Source organism: Colossoma macropomum, unplaced genomic scaffold, assembly GCF_904425465.1.
Source record: "Colossoma macropomum unplaced genomic scaffold, Colossoma_macropomum, whole genome shotgun sequence".
Lineage (NCBI taxonomy): Eukaryota > Metazoa > Chordata > Actinopteri > Characiformes > Serrasalmidae > Colossoma > Colossoma macropomum.
Window position 1 is genome coordinate 47,569,404 of NW_023494792.1, and position 22,780 is coordinate 47,592,183.

At 38.7% G+C, this 22,780-nt stretch overlaps 1 protein-coding gene across 2 annotated transcripts; it reads right to left on the reverse strand.

The window, feature by feature from the left end:
- LOC118812396 (sodium- and chloride-dependent GABA transporter 2-like) lies at positions 1 to 17,391 on the reverse strand. Of its 2 annotated transcripts, XM_036577389.1 has the most exons (15): positions 17,290 to 17,391; positions 16,584 to 16,745; positions 14,486 to 14,620; positions 14,163 to 14,303; positions 13,970 to 14,057; positions 13,632 to 13,764; positions 11,040 to 11,174; positions 9,890 to 9,993; positions 9,592 to 9,716; positions 8,338 to 8,450; positions 7,173 to 7,310; positions 3,892 to 3,994; positions 3,322 to 3,422; positions 1,691 to 1,861; positions 1 to 709 (listed from the first exon to the last, which is right to left on the reverse strand). In XM_036577389.1, the coding sequence occupies exons 1-15, from the start codon at positions 17,294 to 17,296 to the stop codon at positions 560 to 562; spliced, it is 1,806 nt and encodes a 601-aa protein (XP_036433282.1). In that variant the 5' UTR covers positions 17,297 to 17,391; the 3' UTR covers positions 1 to 559. The 2 variants fall into 2 exon arrangements, with proteins under 2 accessions (XP_036433282.1, XP_036433281.1); XM_036577388.1 differs by having other exon boundaries at positions 13,970 to 14,303.
- Between the last annotated feature and the right edge of the window lie 5,389 nt (positions 17,392 to 22,780).

Genomic DNA, 22,780 nt, shown 5'->3' on the forward strand with positions numbered 1-22,780 from the left:
TGGACGTGTAGAAATTGAGTACATTAAGTCAATTTAAACATTATTATTTTATCACTGTGTGTTGTATTTGTGTGCACAGTAACACTACCTCTATATCAGTAACTGCCTATCAGTAAACTGACTAGTAATTTGACAGCTGCAAATTTGTATTTTCCTCAATATGCAACTGTTTTAGTCCTTCAGAGAGAAAAGGCTGAGCACCAGTATGACAATATGACATCAAGTAAGTAGGTCCATAAATGTAAAACAGGGTGAGGAACTGAGGGCTGGAGTCCAGCACAGTTTGACGATTTCTCTACTGTAGCACACCAACTAAACCTGGCCGTTCGTTAATGAATAGAATCAGATGTGCTTGGGGAGGAAAATCACCAAACAGTGCAAGAACCTGGCCCTCTGGGATTGGAGTTCCCCACCTCTGAAGCAAAACCTCTGTATCCTTGTTCCTCAGAATTATTTTAAAACATTTTTTGTCTGTCCTTTTTGAAATATTCTCAGGCAGATGAAGTTGATGAAGATGGATGAACACTCAAACAGATGGATTGAGTAAAAAATTAAAAATCTACAGTTTTGTGTCCTTCAGATGCTCTGAGAGGAAGTCGTCCTTGTTAGGTGAGGCTGAGTTCCCCACAGTAAAAATAGCCAGCAGCCTCTCTTCCTCCTTCTTGGTTTTGGGTAAATCACTTGATGGCTTAGTAAGGATTTTGAGGCGCTACAAGAGAGAGGAAGAGGAAGGCAGCTGTTTTTAGGTGTTGCTGTAAGCAGATATTAGAACTGCATTTTTCACAGTAACATTATAAAGTAATAAGTCACAAGAGGCCATGCATTACAGTGATTTTACCACAGTTACAGAGTGTTTGTTTAAGAATAGGATGACATAGAATAATAGATGCAATAATTCTATCAAAATACATCAATGTTGATATTTATTATTAATAATAATCACAACAAACAATTCATCCAAAAAGCAATATAGTTCAATATGCCTTGCTACATGACAATCAGGACGGTCAAAAATTATTCTATGAGTTATTCCATGAACAGCACAATAGTTTTTAGTGAGTTGATGCATTATCAAAGGTGGGCAATATAGCACAATTACCAAATCTTTTTTCTTAAAAACTTATTCAGAACACATGATACATAGGTTTGATAAGTTGGAACAGCAAAATGGACCACTTATTCCATTGTTTGAAATGCTTTTGAAAACTGTCAGTACAATGATTTTATTTACACCTACTGTGCTACAGTATAAAAATAATAAAAAAAACAGATTTTCACTGTGAAAGTATAGGAAAATTTTACGGTTAATACTTGTTATTTTTAAAAAAAAGGTCTGTACCTATCTATATATGCTGTTGTTAATTTACATAAATATATCTAAGAAATAGAAATAAGAAATAAATAGATCTATAATAGAACTAGAAATAAAGATGTGATTTTAAGGGGTCAGTAAAACTGGACTAATTAATCTCTCTTTGTAATGAAAAATGCAGTTGGTCTGTGTTTTTTACTGTTGATATCCACAATAAAAACCGTAATATGATATAATTTATCATGGTAATGATAACATATTGGCATATTGCCCACCCGGAAAACAGATTTCAGTTGATGTGTGCGTTTGTATGTGTAAATATCAAGTATTTTCCAATGGCTTTGGCAGTGTTTTAGAACCAAATCTGTTTTATAATACCTCTATTAGAGTTCCTTTTGTGTTGGCGATCTTGAAGATCATCCATGCGGGGATGCACAGCATGGAGGACAGAGCCAGGAGCCAGCCTACTGCATAACCCCACCAAGGATACACATACACACTGTTGTATTTCAGAGGTGTGTACTTGATGAGGGAAAAAGCAAATGTGCCCTATACATGCAGAATAGAACAAAAAGTTAATAAATTGCATGACCTCATGATTTACTACTTTGCATGGTTTCCATGTGCATTTTCCAAGAAGACTACTCAATCAGTATCCAAAAATGCACAAACAGGCTTTACATACTAACAAATGTGCATTACAAATAATAAACAATATTGGGAAAAGCACATGCAAGATTGCAGAATGATTTGCAATTTATCAGCATAAGGTATCTACACAGTACCGGGCAAAAGTCAGAGATCACCTTTCATTTATTTAATTTCCAGTTAAAATGACTATTAATTATAAAGTTATTCATTTTTCAGTGTCAAGAACTAATGAAATCAGTACCTAATGTTTCCTCACTTTGCCTTTTTACAGCTTCCATTCTTTTGAGGATACTACCTTTCGGTTGTTCAAAACAAAACAAAAAAAATCTGGATATATAAAAAGGATATTTTTCCATACCTCTAAAGTTCAGTCTTAGAAGTTGGTTGCATTTTCTGCTTCTCACAATCCAAGTAATCTCAATCTCATAGTGTTGAGTTGTCTTCTTACAGTGGAAGGATGGACAGAAACACCTGTGGATTTTTTTAGATGAAGAGTGGAGAGCAGCGCTGGATTTTCTCCTCTGTCTCTCATGAAAGCTTTAAAGCAGCACTATGTAATATTTTTTGTTAAAACTGAAAGAAGCAGCGTTAATGAATATGGAGAAAAAAGAACACACTAAAATATGGTTTGTGTGCACCGCTGTGAGCCACCCTGTATGGCCTGAAATAATCATCTAAAAGTCAGATGTACTGGGACGGATTTTTTTTGACATATGAACATCGTATGCACAGGCTCAAAAAGAAAGCCCGACTTAATGTTAAGGTCTCAAATGCAAAATTAACATTTTACTATATGATGACAGTACTAGACAATTCACTTACATCCTCAGAAGACGCATCCTTCACCAAGTTTTTACTGAGTTCTCTTCGAATACTCTTTCAACACACTCACGGTCATCAGATTCATCCGCTTGTGGTTTCCGTAGAACAACCAACGTTACAAAGTGTTCTTTTGCACATTGTGTGCAATTAAACATTTCCACCAGAGAGGTCTCCAAAACCCCACATCTCACATAGTGTTGCTTTAGGTACTATTTATCTGATGGTGAGTTTTAGGTGCTCTACCAGGCCTGATTAGGAGTGCCATTTTCTCTGTATCTTTTAATCACTTTTTGAACTCCAGTTTTAGAAACTTCTGTTCCACTTATTTTCCTTTGACTTTTCCTTTCCTTTCCTCTTTCTTATACAAGTTGATTATTTAAATCTAATCTCCTCAGAAATGCCTCCTGAAAAATGAATAACTTGTAGGTTTTGACAGGAAATTAAATAAATAAAGGGTGGTTTCTGTGTTTTTCACAGTACTTGAATTTTGGCCTGTTGAAAAATAAACTGGGTTAACGCAGTCCAGTGAGACTCACTATGCAGGTGAATGGGGTGAAAAACTTCCAGCAGTATTTGATTAGAGGGCCTGGGCGGTAGCCAATCATATCCTCAATATTATCATAGAAGCGATCAGCACCTGAGAAAACAAGAGCAGATCTTGAATGAATAAGTAAGCAGAAATCTCAACCAAACCTGGAGCAAAGATCAGTGCTGAAAAAATGTATCTGCCTAGTGCTTTGGCATTGCATATGGTTATCTATATAACATTTAGACAATTAGACTAACTAGGTTCTCTTTAGACAGCAGCAAAACATAACATGACGTAATGCACCAATGTTCAATAAATTAATTGAATTATTGTTCAATATCACTATATATCACTATAAACTATTTTTTTTTCACCAAGCAATGTAGATTGTTAACAGTATGCTATAGTTGTCAAGCGACACACAGATCAAAGATTATTCCATGAACTGTTCAGGTTCAATGAAAGATTAGGAATCTTTTTAACAATCATTTGGTTTGGTGTTATTGTTTTGGATGGTAATAACCAATAACACCAATCGTCATAACACTTGTCTTTTCTGTCATTTATCATAACTTACCATAGACCCAGGCAATGCAAGCAGTCTCAAATATGGCCATGAAGAGCAGACACATGCCCGAGGCTGCATAGTAGTCAAACAGCTGGAATACGTACATCCCACCCTGTTAATCACACATATGCAAATGTATGACAAGGTAAAAAAAAAAGCAATAAGGTTATGTTTTGCAAATATATTGTAGCTTAAAGGCTGATCATTAATCAAACTGATCATACACTATAAAATCAAGTACATAGCCATGCAATCTCCACAGACAAACACTGGCAGTAGAATGGCTCATACTGAAGGGCACTGCAAGATCTGCCCCAGTCAAATGTAAGGCTATGTTTAGATGGCAGAGCATATTCCACCCAAAACACCACTATACTCTACCTGCCGCAGAAGCCATTCTTTCCACTGTGGATTGCAAATTTCCCATTGTGGGTCCTCGCAGACTGAGTTGAAAAATGTTCAGTGAAAAAGCTTGGCTCACCATGTGTCACTTTTCACAAGGTAATTAATCAAAGAACAAGGTGGGTAAAACTGAACCAGACAGCAAACGCTGATCTGTATACAAGGACTCGCATTTACTTGCATTTGTCATTTAAAAAATATTCAGTTTGAAAATAAATATTAATTCACTGTTATATGTACCATTCTTTGCATTGTTATCACTGAAGTTTCCTAAAAACTCTTGAGAAATGGATGATGAGCACCACTCACCACCACAGCGTGGTGAGTAGTTGAATTTTAATGTAGAAACAAAATACTGTATTCAAGGCATTGCTTTTGGTTGGTGGACTATTCTCAGTCCAGCAGTGACACTGAGGTGTTTAAAACTCCAGCAGCACTGCTGTGTCTGATCCACTCTGACCAGCGCATCACACACTAACACACCACCACCACATCAGTGTTGCTACAGTGCTGAGAATGATCCACCATCCAAATAGTACCTGCTCTGTGAGGGTCCATGGGGGTCCTAACCACTGAAGAACAGGGTGAAAGGCGGCTAACAAAGTATGCAGAGAAACAGATGGACTACAGTCTGTAATTGTAGAACTACAAAGTGCACCTATATAGTAAGTGGAGCTGATAAAATGGATAATCAGCATAGAAACAAGGATAATCAAGGATAGTCATAATGTTATGCCTGATCGGTGTATAGTGCCAGCAGTAAGTTTTCTTTTTTTTTTTGGTTGAGGAGGGATAATGGTCTTGGGCTGTTTTTCAAGGATGGGGCCCCTTAGTCCCAGTGAAGGATAATGTTCATGCTACAGCATACAAATACATTTTAGACCATTATATGCTATCAGCTTTGTGGCAACAGTCTTTTGAAGGCCCTTTCCTTTCCTAGCCTGACTGAGCCCCTGTCCACAAAGCGGGGTCCATAAAGATATGGTTTGGTGAGTTTGGTGTGGAGGAGCTCCAGTGGCCTGAACAGAGTCCTGACCTCAACTCCACCGAACACCTTTGGGATAAACTGGAATGCTGATTGTGAGCCAGACCTTCTCGTCCAACATCAGTGTCTGACTTCACAAATGCTCATTTGACTGAATAGGCACAAATTTCCCTCAGACACACTCCAAAATATTGTGGAAAGTTTTCCCAGAAGAGTGGAAATATTATTGCCCACTGTTTTTGAATGGGATGTCCAAGAAGTAAGTGTGATGGTGAAGTGTCCACATACTTTAGGCCATACAGTATGTGTAGCATGAACAAAGAAACAACATCAGAAACATTCTGATGTGCCAATCAATTTTCATTGAAAAAGAAGCAAGTGGTGCTGCTAGTCCCGAGACTGAAACAGAGCATTTTATTAATGTCAACACACTGCCCACACTAGGGCTGCACAATATAGACAAAATATGATTATACCACTACCTAATACAATAACAATGTAACTTAAACTGACAATAGGTGAACCTTGGTGTGGCATAGTTAAAGATCAGTCTGCTTTATCTTTTTGCTTTTTTTCAGCTTAAACCTTTTTATGTCGTGCAACATTATGTGCACTACATTTTGGAATTTTCTATAGAAAATTGCTTTTTTTGCTACTCACAATAAAAGCCATTACTACCACACTATGATGTGATCCATGAAAGAGGGGCCATGAAAGAGGGGCCGTGAGACACTGAAAGAAAGGACAGAAAGGGCCCTACCAGCTTTTCTTTCAAACTTGCATGCTCATTGCCCCTTGTTCACTATAACCTAAGCAATGCACTGGTGCAGCTATGTATGTTAAGTACTTATGTTCTTCTGTGATCATTGCTAATGCGCTCCACAGCAGCTCATTAACTCAGTAAAGTAGTGAGAGGTGTAGTAGTGAGAGCTTTCCATTGACTGAAGTGTGTGTGTCATTCATCTTTTTATAGGCACTAAATTAGTGGTACTAAAGTGTGATATCAGATTATTACACTTTAGAGCAGAAAATATATACACTATATATAAAATTTATATAGTTACACAATTTACAGTCAAAACTACCATTATGTTCAAGTTCTTCATTTTTCAACAACTAACATACCATTACTTTTTGTTCATTGTGTCCACTTTTGTCTTTACTACAGCTTCCATTTGTTTTGGGAGACTTGTTTTCAGTTTTTCAAAACAATCTGTAGGGATTTTTGTTCCACTCCTTCAAAGTTCAGTCTTAGAAGTTGGTTGCATTTTCCGCTACTCACCATCCAAGTAATCCCAAACACATTTAGTAGTGTTGAAGTGTGGACTCTGGGGTGGTCCACTGTTCTGAAAACAACAGCAACTTATTTAATTGGCTTTTTTTTTTTATTTTAGTCTGCTTCTTTTCTCAGTAAGGGCTTCCTGACAGCTACACATCCATTCAGACTCATAGTGTTGAGTTGTCTTCTCACAGTGGAAGACTCGACAGAAACACCTGTGTATTTTTTCAGATCTGAAGCAAAAGTAGAGCTTGATTTTCTCCTCTCTCTCAAAGAAGCTGTAAGTGCTGTTTATCTGATAGGGATGGTTTTGGTGGTCTACCAGGTCTTGCACAGTTGTTAGGAGTTAGGAAACTATATTTACCCTATAGTTTCCTACATGTAACCTATATTTTCTCTACATGTTTAAAAAAAACAACTTTAGGAAACTCACTTTTCACTTATTTTCTTTTGATTTTCCCTTCCTTGTGCAAGTGGATCTTATATATACTCTCTTAAAATATCTCTGAAAAATTAATAGCTTGTACTTAATAGCTGTTTTGAATGGAAATTAAGTAAATTAAGTTTGGTCTCTGACTTTTGGATGGCTCCAGAAGCTATTACACTAGCAGCTTAAGTCCTCACCTCCATCAGCATGATAAGGCCCACCAGGAAGAAGAGGATGGACACCACAAACAAGAGGAGCTCTCTGCGGTTCCTACGGCGAAACACAGCCGGATACATGTCCGCTATGGCTGTGACCAGGCTCTCGACACAGACAAACTACAGTTATAGAGATAAAATAGGTAAAACAGCCACTGCTGCAGTTGGTCAGATAATAGCAGTGCTTTAAATCAGTTTGTACAGTGAATAACGAGAACAAATGTCCAGTACATTCACACAGCATGCTGCCATAGACACTGCCTGTCAAAAGTTTGGAGACATCTACCTTAACAAAGTGTTTTAATTCAAATTAGTATGGTTTGATTGCAATAGTTTAACACAGTCAAGATTAATAAAGTTTATTTTTACTCAAATATAATTTTCTGTGATGATATTTGTGATGGTGCTCTCTAGGAAATAATATCACACATTTTATGCGCTTGTTGTGATGTCAGCACTCATAAAAAAAACAGTAATATGTGTTTTCAACAGAAGTTTGGCAAAGAAAACTGTCAGATTATTATTTAGGCAAAACCTCCTTTACATAACACTGACTTCATGGATTACCATTAAACATTTGGTCACTTCATTAATTTCCTTGAAGGAAATAGGATTTGTTCCTTTTGAGAAAATATAGGGTCAAAAGACCTACACAAATTATTTGCAGGTGTGAAGTCATTTGAACTCATTGTGTAGCTTCACGTATTGCATGTAGAAATTAATAACTAACTAAAAATATTTTGATGGAGTGCTGAAGATAAATATACACAAAGTATTCCCAAACTTATTATGTTTAAAAAAGACAGTCTTACTTAATTGAAGAAGAAGAAGAAGAAGAAGAAGAAGAAATGAGATCTTTTACATTTCAAAAGAACGCAAAGTGTCTTCAAACATTAAAAGGGCACTCCACATTGTCAGTAATTATTTATGTCAATCATCCAGACATGTCACAGCAAAATCACAACAAAATCCAAACACAATCACAAAAACAGAACATATCTGTCTTCAAATGTCACCCAGTGGAACAAAGCCAACATACAGGTACAGGACACACTACATTGCATAATGTCACGTAAATGTGTACGTGGGGCCTATATGACAGAAAATGTCTCTCATTGTGTCTAGATGCAAGTGACTAAAAGCTTACTTGGCTGTCCAGTCCAAGGAAGATTATCATGATAAAGAAGAAGCAGGCCCACAGAGGAGAGAAAGGCATCATTGAAACAGCCCTGGGGTATGCAATAAAGGCCAGACCAGGACCTGAAATGCATTGAGACACTGGTCTATCTAACATCTCTGTAGACCTGCAACTGACCTTAAACGTATTTGATAATGGACTTAGTCATCCAAAAGACTGTGTATTAGTTCCCCAGTACAAGGCAAACCCATGAACCAGGGGGAATCAGAAGGGAATTCCATTAATTTTTCAGAAATTCTGCATAATTGCATAGTTAAGTGGCTAACAAAGTCATTCAGAGTCGTTTGATGCACTGTGAAAATGGTTTGTTCAACCTACAAATGTACTTCATGAGGTAACAAACTATTTAACTGATATTATTCAACTCAAATAAATACTTTCAATATAATGATGCAAATTCAAATATTAGTTTAACCTAAAACAAGCAATATTTTACATCAATCCAAACCTCATGTTTTTAAAATCAGCTTCTGGCTGGTTCCACTATTTACAGAAACTTCAGCTACATCACAGAAAATTATTATAGGAAATGGTTATGAGTATGCTATCTAATGTCTGAGACATGTTTGATAATAGTTTTATTTATAAAGTTTTAGCCCCAAATGTATTTTTTTAAAATCCACTCACGACAGAGAAGTACATGCAGGGTGTTGCAGGCAAAATAGTCCTCAAAAAAACCTTTTTACATTTTTTCAGTTATGCCGCTATTTTACCATAATCAACATATAAACCTATAAAACCTCAGAAATTTGAGTCAGTAAGTTTCTCTACAATGCACTTTACATCAAAACATTTTGAATGTTTTTTTTCAATATTGACCATACAATTTTTGAGAAATCGGTGGAATTCCCCTTTAAGTAAGAATGGGAGAGAGACAAGTATTAAAAATATGCATTATCATCATGCAAACTGTCAACTAGTCAATTCATCTAGTAGGTACATACACCCTACATGGGTGGTCTGAAACTTTTATTAAACAGTTCTATAATTTAAGCAAGACTCAAATATAAGCATTAGTAGTAATAAGCCTGGGATATTAAGGGGCTAAATGGTAACTGAATTTAAATTGAGCAAACAGTTTTAACAAAAGTAAGTCTGACAACTTTACAAAGAATTTATGAATAACTACAAATTTTGATGCAGTGAAATTGCAAAAGGCCTCAAACTGATCTGACATTGAAATATTTCCGGAGAAACTCTTACCAGACTCGGCCACTTCAGAAATTGGTACATTCTGCTCATATGACATGAAACCGAGAATGGAGAAGATGGCAAAGCCAGCCACAAAGCTTGTCCCACTATTTAGAAAGCAGAGAGCCAAGCAGTCCCTGTGATAGAAACATATTTATTACTGGAAGCAATAATGACAATATGATCTCTCTCCAATATGTATAGTCCATTGAAAGGGGCTGTGCATAAAAAATCCCTATTATGATTCATCCAAAATGATATCCACCTATCTGGACTGTAGTGTAAATGGTACCACAGAGACATGCAGTACCTGTAGCAGTTGTTGTTGAATTTGTTGTAGCTCCCAAGGGCTGTTAGACTCCCTAAACAGAGGGCATATGAGAAGAAAATTTGGGTTCCTGCATCCATCCATACCTGGTTAAATAGAACACATAGAGAATTTTACTGATTTTTCAAAATCTCTGGATAATTTAGTCATTGACATGTAAAGAAAATCTTTTGGAGTGGTTTGATGTGAAATGATACGTTCTTCCCAACTTGATTTCTTTACAGTGGTGGTGATAGGAATCATGGGTCACAATTTCTACGACACAAATGTAGTCATTTTATTTGCTATCCAAACCAACCAGTGAACCTACACTTGTCTGCTGAGTGTTTAAATGTAATATTGATAATAGCATGTAAAAAGAAACGTTTTTTTAGCAGCAATTATTTTATTTTATTTTTTATGACTTTTTTTACTATTGCATATGTATTATGTTCTTATTCTTTTTATTTTTTTTTTCTGGGGTCTAGTCACATATCTGTAAATTAACAAAACAAAACACTTGGACTGAGGGCAATGTTTGAATCCGGGATGATTCTGTTCTCAAACACAGCCAGGGGGGTTTCCCCTCTATGTGATCTCTTTCTTGAAACCCAGATGGGGTCAATACACACTGTGATCCCCAAAGGAGGGTCTTGACCTCAACTAAGGCACCCGCCTGTTGAAAAGCAACTAAATAATGAGAATTTTAAAGCACCAGCTCTACTTGATAGCACAAGTCAGCACTTACTTGGTAAACATTAACACTGGGCTGCACAAAATATCATTTGCTAACTGTAATCATGATATCCACCTTTACGATTTTGATATTGTAGAAGGCTAAGATATGCAAATGAGCCTCTAACCTATTACTACATATTGTGTGATGTGAGCATCCTGATCGATTACAGATGCTGTTGGGAAGTTTGGATAAATCAAGGCACTCACGTGCCCCACCAAAATCAATTTGGTCAGAAATAATGCAGGCCGAATCTTTAACCATGTCACATTAAGCGTTCACCATTGTATTGTTAGTATATTGGGGTTATCATAATATGTAGCTATATAATCATGAATGGTATTTTGTCCATATCATACAGCCCTACAGAGGAAGCAGAACCACAGATAATAGCATGCCAGTGTAGTTGAGTTGTACCTGTGGATCAGCTAAACGCCCCACGTCAGGGTACAGGTAAAACTGGATGCCCCTCACAGCCCCTGGTAAGGTAAGGCCTCGAATGAGAAGCACCAGAAGCATGAGGTAGGGAAAGGTAGCGGTAAAATACACAACCTGAAGGGATTAAGACAAAGCAACAGTGAATGAATAAATCTTCTGAGTGAGATTTAGTGAGTGAGGGCATCCAGCGACCTGTCTCACGAAGCAAGTTCAAGGTTTCTACTTCAGCTTCTGCTTTCGACTTCATAAAAACTAATAAATGTCTTGACTGAGTCACTTTACAACAGCGGTTAGTAACTCTCTCTGTTAACTCAGGTTTAGATATTCAAGCTAAGATTAAACCCTGTGTGCATACACCTGAAAGTGGAGTGGACTGTTTATGATGAACAGCCAATCATGAGAAGCAACTAAACAGCTACGAAATAAGGCTACTTGAAAATGGAGGATATGGCTTGCTCAATGACTTATTCCATATATATCATGGAGAGTCAGTAATGTGCTCTTTGGTAACAAGGTTGGGTATACTAATATTCAAAGTCCATTTCACACCAAGGCATTCCTGCATGTTATGATCAAAGATTTTAATTGCCTTTATTTCCTGAGCAAATCCATACAAAAGTGTTAAAAAATGCTAGGGCACAAGAGAGAAAGCTGCCTGTAGTGAGCACTGCTTTCATTTCTCAAACAAAGAAAGGTATATTTTAGCTTTTCACCAATAACACTTTAACATGTATTTGCCCTGGAAACAAAAGCAATTTCAGTCTTTAATCTTAACATGTAAGAGTGCCTTGGTGTTATGTGGACTTTTAATTTTTAAATAATTTTAAAAGTATTTAAGCAAATAAGTATTTGATAATTAAATTTGATAACAATTCCTATGAATGTTGTTTTTCTAATGCATTATAAATGCATTAATAAGGTGTTTTACGACACATATAATGCCTTATAATACCAGGCAGAAGCTTGTAGAATTGGTTCTAAATAGTTATAATTAGATGCATAACACTTTATAATGCAAAATTTTATGACTTTATAAAGTCGGGTTAATGCCTTATAATATCTGTTCATAAGGACAGTTTAGACACTTATGTTGCAATGCATTATAACACTTTATAGCGCTTTATGCCATGCCATTACAGGCTTTAACCTAAGTGAGTTTTTTTTTTAAAATGTCTTTCAAATGTTAAAGAATTTTCATAATACCTTATAGAGCAGTAGAAGTGATCCTTATAGGCTTTAAGTGAAGTGAGATAAAAACAAAGAAACTCTGAAATCACACTGCATATACATGACAGGCTTTTTTTTTTTAAAGAGAAAATCTTTTTTCATGCTTTTTTGTTGGGGGCAGAAGTGATTATACTCAATAAACGTTTACCTGGATGTATGCCAGGGTCTGTTGCAAAGCAGACCATATACCAGAACCTTGTTATGGTGTGTAATAGTGCATTACAACATGCATGCTTAAAATGTTCTTATAAACAGATATTATAATGCAAAAGTGTTATTCATGTAACTATAATGATAGCAATTATACAAGCTTACACCAGGCATTATAGGGTATTGTGTTTACCAGATTCAGCCAAAAGTGAGAGGAGTGCAAAAATAACAACTGAGCCCATACACAGGCTTAACTGTAACAGTCTGATGGGCTGTAAAGGTCACTAAAAAGTCTGATACATCAATGCGTAACACAGTTAAATCAGGACATTTCTATGTTGTTTGAACCAGACTATGACTTGTGCAAAATGTCTGTCAATGTCAGCACAATAAAATTAAAGAAAAAATATTCTGATTATATTTTTGATTAATCTGTGCATAACAACTTCCAAAAATGTATTTGTTTTAATTTTATATTGAGGCATATGTACAAAACTCTTAAAAATCACTTATGAAAACCACTTCAGGGTAAATCTTAAGAAATATCTGTCAGATTGCTGTCAAAATTCACAGATGGCGTTGCTATGGGAATATGATGTCTTAAAATATGTTGAATCTGTTTAATTACAAAAAAATCCATGTTACAGTTTACTCCATGCTAGTTTGTGTCCCTTCTCACCTAACTGTTCAATATTCTTGATATTCTTGATATGTAGCATTGTTTTTTTCCGCCACAGAAAAGGAATATAAACACCACAAACGTCACTAAGAAAAAAAAACATAAAGACCAGAGAGTCCAACTCTTTCAGAGGCTGCCCCACATCAGAATTTGGTCAGAATCTGGGCCTGCATTGGTCCAAGAGCTGTTTATAAAAATGATATGGTAATCCTGAGCCTAAGCCCTAACGCAGGTTAAATGTGCAGGATAAATTGCTACAGTGATGTATCCTGGTAAAAAATTATCCACTATTGTGAGACAAAAAAATCCAGGGTTAGATTGAACTAAGCTAAAAATTAGCAAGAAGCAAAGCAAGGAATCCTACATAGTGAGATAGACCCAAGCTCTGGGTTGGTAGGCAACTCTTCATGAAGGTATCTCTCCAGGAAAAAGGTCGGTGTCCACTGGACCAATGAGTTACAAAGGAAAGCATAATAGCTTATGCATTAATTCACTTGCAAAAAGACCAAACCAACCTTTCCTGTTGATTTCACTCCTTTCCAGATGCAGAAGTAGCACATGACCCAGGCAATAAGCAGACACAGGGCCAGATCCCAGTTCAGAGAGCCCATCTGGTCAATACCTGGAGAGAGCCGCAACACCCTTCTCCTGTTCACATGGATCAAATAAACATCTTGAACACACCTATAAACTTTACTGATTTTACAAACAGAGGTATATGCAACTGGACTGGCAATTACACACAATATAATATTAAAAAAGGACCAAAAAAAAATTTATTTAACATTTACTAAAGGTTGGACCAACACTAGCATAGTCTAAAAGAATATGCTATAATAGAACCAGAACTTACTCCCAGAATTCAATGACAGGAGAAGTGGCATTTGCAGTCAGTGTGAAGTTGGCAGAATCATTCCTCCTCTGGAACTCCACACAAGTTTCTTTGACAAAAACAATGGCCCAACACTGAGGAACCCAGCATGTGATGCACATTCCAAACAGTGAATTTGCACTATAAGACCTAATGTAGAAAGTAATCTTCTCACCTAGATTCCAAGAATTGTGGCATGAGGACCATGGTAAGTCCCAGGAGAAAGAGAAGTACAAATAAAAGATGCTCCATGCCAGAACAACAATATAGTAGCAATTCAGTAAGGATACAATGACTTGTGTGCCATAGCCTAGTCCTGTGAAGAAGAACATTAATGTAAAAGGCTAAACCAAAATAGGTCATTTGAACAACAAACAGAATAGAATTTAACATCAGTGCTCATCTACTGGAGCCAGTTACAAAAAGCAGGGTAAAATGTTTGCCCTTAGAACAAAGCAAGAAAGTTTTCTCACAAAATAGAACAGATAAATGTGTTACCTTCAAAGAGAGGGCTGATTTTCCTCCAGCAGGTGATGCCTCCCTCACTGGTGTACTGGCCTAAAGCTGTCTCCAAGACAAACGTAGGAATCCCACAGGTGAATAGGAAAATGAGGTATGGAATGAGGAATGCACCTGCATTTATCAAAGTGGAGTATTATGAATATAACATAGCAATGCAAAGCACAGTAAAGATAAATTACTCATTATTACATCTGCTTTGGGTTATACATTTCTGCATTTTGCATGTACGAAGACTGTCTTCTTTGCCATAGAGATACAGGGGTGAGGGTTGTGTACAAAACAATGAAAACACTTCATTTAAGGGCCCATATCATGGAAATACTGACTTTCCCTCGCTTTTTTGAAATAAGGAGTTTGTAATATGTAAATGTAAAGTTCGTTAAAAACATTCACTACCCAGCCCATAAGGTCCATATATCATCGCTGTCCAATGAAAAACATACCTCCATTTTTTGCGATTTTTACTTTTCTGCATCATTTGAGCTCAGTAGCTGTCCCTTACATTGTGTGAAAATTTAATGATGATTGGACCAATCGAAATGGTCCAAAATTGCTTAGAATAAAAACTTTTTCCATTAACTTACATTGAAAGTAAAGAACGTTTTTTGCCCTCTCCTGTAAAGTTATGATATGTAAACTATGCTCCAAAAACAGCCCATTTTGAATTATTGTTGCTGTGACATCACAAGAACCAACATATTTACATACAGTATATCCATCTATTCAGCCTGCAGCAGTTTAGCCCCGCCCATTCATAATGAAGTTCTGAGGAGTGTTTTAGCCCAGAATGCTTTTTGAATGAGACACAATACAGAACAGCCAATCAGAACATCAAAGCTCATTTATGTTATATCAACCTTAAAGGCACAGTAACAAACATGACCTGTATAATTGTAAGGGATAAAGAGAGTTTGGAAAACAGTCATGTAAAAATTAAGCATGATCATTTTTTGGGACATACAACCGCACAAATGTTGTGGACCTCAAAGGAAAAAAGAGAAGAAAAGAAAAATGTATGAGCCATTTAAATACTCATACTGATTGGCCATTTTATCAGAAGCACCTGTCATATCAAACTTTTATGTAGATTTAAAATTACTGACTGTAGTCCATCAATTGTTCCATAATTTATCAGCCTCCCCTACCCCATCTATCAATGGAAAAGGACCACCATAAGACTACCACTGATCAGATATTATTTCAGTGGCAGACCATTAATGGTACAAGTGTATCAGGCACAGCAGTGTTGCTGGAGTGTGAGTGCTGGACTGAGAACAGTCCACCACCAAAAAACATCCAGCCAACAGCTTCTTTTAGTCAGAAACGGACCACTGATGACGACTAGAGGATGACTGACAAAAACTGTACATAGAAAAAGTTGAGCTACAGTCACTAACTGTATATCAACAAGGTAGGGGTGTCTTACAGAGCAGACGGCGAATGTACACAGTGTTTAAAAACTCCAGCAAAGCTGCTCTAACTGACCTACTGACCATGCCACTACCATGTCAGTACGTACCACTGCTGTGCTGAGGATGATCAACAACCCAAATAATATGTGGTCAGCGGTAGTCCTATGGTGGCCCTATGGTGGCAGGGTAGAGGGGCAAACAAATGTGCATTAACAGATGGCTTACAGTTAGTAACTGTGAACCTGCAAACTGCACCTATGTGGTATATATAGGTGTTTCTGATAAAATGGCCAACAATTATAAGTATTTCCTGTGTCATTTCTGTTACTTCTATATAATTCTATTTGTATTTTGTAAGAATAGGTGCTTGTTAGGTAAAGGTTCAGCTTAGCAGAATCAGTGGAACATTACCCTAAGAATGACTGGCTGTTTAAAGAGTGATCAGGTTTCAGAAATCCAAAAACAGCCACATCTGTCAGCTGTCTGACAAAAACAGTGGCTTGAGTTCAAGCAACTGCTGTCACTCTGAACTCTGACTTGTGACCTTATCTCTTGAAGATTCTCCCTATGAAGAAAGAGGGCAAGTCTGAGATACTACCTACACTAATTCCTTCAAACGTAATGTACTTTAGACAGTAGAACTTCTTCAAAGTAGAACTCACCTCCTCCATTCTTGTAGCATAAGTATGGGAATCGCCACATGTTGCCCAAGCCAATAATGGAACCAGCAACGGATAGCACAAATTCCAGTTTGCTGCTCCATTGACCTCGTTCTTGTATCTTCTCATCACTTTCTTGACCACTTTCTTGACTTTCAGTTGTATCTTTCAGACATTACATTTCACATTTTGACATTAGAGTCGTTAAACATCCCAGTTCATTTTACATTGATGTGATCAAAACTGTGTTCAAGATGAATTCACAGAACATTTGTGAGAGGAAGTGAAGAGTCTCGCATTTAAAAGCAACAATCATCACCAAGTAGCACACACTCCTTATGCTTCATGTCAGGGAAGCCAACTTAATTCTCAACATGGATTAGAACTCTGGTTTGATAAGTTCATGTAAATGTTAATGAACAACATCTATGAACACCTTTTACACCAACATGATCTCAAAGTCCAGCGTCACTGATTTCAGTCTCTCCAGTAACACTACATAGAAATAGAGTGGCACCAGCCTTCAACTGTATTTATCCACTGTTATCACACAAACTGTATCTCAGTCTTTCTTTAGCTTGAATCAGCTTTAAAGCAATGCTTCCTATCAGCAATTAATGATAAAGCCTCTGCATAAGCCGTAAAATCACACATTGCTGTTGCTAATAGTTTAGCCCAAGTTGTAACAAGCCACAACTCTACAACTTACCTTTCATTGTACAAGAAAACAGCTCCAAAAGTTGTCAGGCTTTCCTATACAGCAAGAATGAGTGGATGTTTGGGTCTCTAATCCACCTCCTCTGGACTGTCCCTCCCACTTACACATCACCACCCCTTCATTCACAAACACATTTATGAGTCTTCTTTCACCCTGAGGCTAACGGCAGTGTTTCACAATTTTTGGAAAGATCAAATGAAAGGAAAACATGTTTGTGGTTAACTGTTTTGAGAATGACATGAAGATGTTTCTTGAACATGAAGGTCTGATCTGCTGGTGTTTTATTTTAATGATTTTATTGCTGATTTATTACAGTCTTCATAAATGAGCACTATGGCTGCTATGAGTTAAATGTGGACTATTATTTTTCAATATTCACATTCACAAATAAGTTCACATATTCAGCAGCAGTGACATCAATGAAATTACATCAACCGTCTTTACTTCAGCGCTGAATAAGAAGCAAATTTATACTTTATCAAGGAAGCAAAGTAAGATTTAATGCATTTACATTTACAGCATTTAGCAGACGCTCTTATCCAGAGCGACTTACAAAAAGTGCCTTGTCTATCTAGAGTAAGTATCTTTGCTAGTTACCAAGCAAAGGTTACAGAGAAAGCTAGTCCTGAGCTCAGATACTGCCAGAAACAAAAAGTCCCTGTTGATACCTAGAGAAAAAGGAACAGAGTTGAACACAGAGCAGTGCAATACAATACAACATGTAAGTGCAGTACAATACATTACAATGAATACTTAACTCAGTGCTCAGTGCTCTTTACTTGACTTTCACTTGACTTTTAAAGGAGAATTCTGTCAATTTTTCAAAAATTCTTCAAAGTTCAATGGTTAAGATATAAATAAAGTCATCCAGAGTGATTTAATGTAAATGGTTGATCGAAGAGAAACCTACACTATGATTTTTTTGGTGATAGGAACCAGGGGTCACCACATCTACAATGCAAATCGAACTATTTTATTGGCCATCTAAAATAATCTGTGAACTTACTGACATGATAGAGTGTGTTTCATTGGTATGAGTGAATCTTAGACTACTGTTGGTGATGGTAAAATAATGGTGATTTTCTTTGTTTTACATTTTTCCACTTTCGCCCAAGAACATGGATTTGAAAAAAGAATATGTTTTAAAAGTGTCTTTCAAAACGACTATGAAATAATGTCTGAGATGCGTATTTGAAACCATTTCATCTAATAACTTTGTGAGGCAGCTTTTAGAAGCATTAAAATCTTCTAACGTCCAGTTTCCATCACCACCGCTGTGAACAAATCTCAAATTACACTCAATAATGCTGCATGGTAAGTTTCTATAGAACGGAGAATTTCACATCAAACCACTCTGAATGACTGTATTTACATCTTGTAACGTTTGAGGCATGGAGGCGGGATGCAAAAGCGAGTTTTTATTGAAATGAGAGTCCATAATGAAAACAAAACAAAACAAAACCAAACCACAAGCACGACAAGCAAACAAGAGACAAGGTTACATCCACAATGCAAGACGAAGACTGAACAAACACAGGGGTATAAATACACTGAGGGAAAATAAGAAACACCTGGGACTAATGAGGGGCGGAGCACAGACAGGTGGAACAGATAACAAGGGGGCAGGACCAGGGAGGAGACACAGAACAACAACAAAAGCACATGGTAAAAGAAAACAAAAAGGCACATGGCTACAACAGAAGTGAAGAAACAGACACTCAGAGGGACAAAGGGAGAATCCGTGACAGAACCCCCCTCCTAACGCGCAGCTCCCGAGGCGCGAAAAACAAAGGCCATCCAAAGTGGGAGCCGGTTAGGAGGAGGGACTGGGTAGGAGACAGGATAGTAGACCGGACAGGAGACGAGACTGAAGACAAAGTGGAGAGAGAGAACAGGAGACTGGAGCGGAGATACTGGATACAAGAGAGAAGTCTGGACAGTGGAACAGACAGGAGACTGGACAGCGGGCTGAGCATGGGATTGGACAGGAGATGAGACAAAGGATGAGACACATGAGACAGCAGGAGGCAGGACACGAGACAAGACAGGAGATGATACTGAAGACAAAAGTGGAGAGAGAACAGGAGATGGACTTAACATAGACATGGGGACAGGAACAGACATGGTAACTGGGACAGGGACAGAAAGATGGACAGGAACAGGTACAATAAGACCAAACACAGAAACAGGAACACTGATTGAGACGGGTACAGATATATACATGGTTACAGGGACAAAAACAAAACTATGGACTAGAGACTTGGGGGGGAAAAAACACAGAATTAAGTTCATGCAGGCGAAGGAACTGGGTGGCAGACTGAGCAGGGAACTGGAAAGTCGGCACTGAAGCAGGACACTGGAAGGCCGTCACTGGACGCTGAAAGATTGGCATAGGTGGGGGTCGCTGGGAGGTTGGCGGCGGAGCATAATGCTGAGAGGCCGGCACCGAACCAGGACAGGAAATGAGAAAAGGAGTGGCCCAGGGTGCAGGAGCAGAAACTGTGGCATCCCGGGGTGCAGGAGCAGGAGTGGCCCAGGGAGCAGGAACTGGGACTGGTGACGCTGAGGCCATGGGCAGGTCTGGGGATGTAGAGGCTACCAGCAGGTCAGGGAACTCGGAAGCAACGTCCTCGGCAGCAGGCTGGGCCGCAGCGACGTCCTCGGAGGCAGGCGGGCCTGCTGCGACGTCCTCGGCGGCAGGCTGGGCCGCAGCGACGTCCTCGGAGGCAGGCGGGGCCGCAGCGACGTCCTCGGAGGCAGGCTGGGCCGCAGCGACGTCCTCGGAGGCAGGCTGGGCCGCAGCGACGTCCTCGGAGGCAGGCGGGCCTGCTGCGACGTCCACGGAGGCAGGCGGCCCTGCAGCGACGTCCTCGGAGGCAGGCGGCCCTGCAGCGACGTCCTCGGAGGCAGGCGGCCCTGCAGCGACGTCCTCGGAGGCAGGCGGCCCTGCTGCGATGTCCATGGCTGAGGCTGGCGGGCCTGCTGCGACGTCCATGGCTGAGGCTGGCGGGGCTGCTGCGACGTCCATGGCTGAGGCTGGCGGGCCTGCTGTGACGTCCATGGCTGAGGCTGGCGGGCCTGCTGTGACGTCCATGGCTGAGGCTTTCTCCTTACTAGGGAGCAACAGCTGAAGCCGACAGAGCAGATGGTAGCTCTCCTGAAGTCTGACCTCATTTTCCTTGATAAGGTCCTGCAAACTCGCTGCTTCCCTGTGTGGTCTTGCATTCTGTAACGTTTGAGGCATGGAGGCGGGATGCAAAAGCGAGTTTTTATTGAAATGAGAGTCCATAATGAAAACAAAACAAAACAAAACAAAACAAAACCACAAGCATGACAAGCAAACAAGAGACAAGGTTACATCCACAATGCAAGACAAAGACTGAACAAACACAGGGGTATAAATACACTGAGGGAAAATAAGAAACACCTGGGACTAATGAGGGGCGGAGCACAGACAGGTGGAACAGATAACAAGGGGGCAGGACCAGGGAGGAGACACAGAACAACAACAAAAGCACATGGTAAAAGAAAACAAAAGGCACATGGCTACAACAGAAGTGAAGAAACAGACACTCAGAGGGACAAAGGGAGAATCCGTGACACATCTCAACTGCTTCATCATAGACATTTGAAAAAAAAAAATAAATTCCCAATTAACACTACGTAATTTAAATGTTGTTTTATTTTCACAATTTCACCAAACAGTGTTAAAGTTACAGCTCATTGTTAAAGATATTACCCTGCATGTTTATGCACACCAAACAGCGAAAGGGCAAAAATACGTAAATACGTAAATTCTCTTCCTATATTTTCTTACAAATAAAAGTTCTTGGTTCTTGGCTTAGATAGGAAAAACTTTAATTTGGTATAAAAACAGAACTAAACTCATATAGGCCAAAAAAGGGGATATAGGTAAATGCACTAGTTTTTGTGTCCATATAGACTGTATGTATTTTTTAAAACTGTAACAATGTTTACATACTACACCAAACTCTTTCATTTAAAAAAAGTGAAGAAAATTCTGCTGTCTTTGATGAGGGGGGCTAAATTTATATAACAGTTCTCTCTTACTATTACCTCCTCCTCTGTTCCAAAATCTTTGATTTTCACGGAATCAGAAGATACTGACTCAAATCACTGACAGCTGACCTCACATGTCTCAGGGACCAGAAGGAGGGAGGAAATGAAACTTGAAGTCAAACTGATCACCACCTGATCATAATAGACTGGGGTGTACATTTTTACTCATATTAAAATGCAAACCATTGCTAATTTTAACATGAGCAATGGAGGGGCTATTTTACGAGTATTTGTTTGAAAAAATGTACACTTTTGTGCAGAATTCTATTTTTGCATCACTTGTCTCGCTTGCACAGGTCAGGGTCAAAGAACGTGTTTACCACATTTATGCAGAAATGACACACAAATTACAGAGAAGGTAAATTTAATTCCATGTAGTGTTGCTCATTAAGCAGACAGCAGTTCACAAACAGTACAGCCTGCTGTTTGTGTGTCTTGCGCAACAGGTACTAAAGTGTCTAGGAGGGGTGGAGTTCCTTACAGGAACAGAAACAGTTTCTTTTGAAAAGTTGATAATCATAACATGATAAATGAGTCCATTACAGATGGTCATTAGCCATATAATTCATCTTCCTTTAATACATAGTAAAAATGATGACTCATGTTTTAGAATTAGCTTTAGAGTTACAGTCATATTTATATTTGTTTCCAAGCTTTATTTATAAGCCCAGTTTTACACAGACTCGTAAGCAGATAAAGAACTTGAAGAATCTGCAAGTTTATTGCACACATAAAAACAAACATACATCATGAAGTAAACAACACTCATTAGCTCCTAATATTGGCACATGTCAAAGTCTGGGATTTGTCAAGTGGCAAGCGACAATCGTTGCAAGTTCTTTGACTTGACGTGTTGTATGTGGGAGAAATGGGCAGGCGTCAAGACTTTGACAACAGCCAAAGCATTACGGACAGTCGACTGGGTCAGAGCATCTTTAAAACTGCAAGGGTTGTGGGGTGCTGCTGGTCAGCAGTGGAGAGTACCTGCTGACAGGTAGGACAAATCATGACCCTGCAACAGGGTTTTGGTCACCCAAGGCTCACTGATGCGTGAAGGGCAACAGAGGCTACCCCCTCTGGTCTGAACCAACAGAAGGGCTATTGTGGCACAAGTCACATAAATTTTTAATAATGGTTGTGGAAGGAATGTGTTACAACGCACAGTGCATTGCACACTGCCAAATATGAAGCTGCACAGAGCACCAAGAGTGCCTACAATGGGCACGCGAGCATTGGAACTGCACCTTGGAGCAATGGAAGAAGGTCACCTGGTCTGGTAAGTCCTGTTTTCATTTACATCATGTGGATGGCTACGTACGTGTGTAGCGTTTACCTGGGGAAGTGATGGCACCAGGATGCACTGTGGGAAGAAGACAAGCCGGTGGGGGGAGTGTCATCCTAG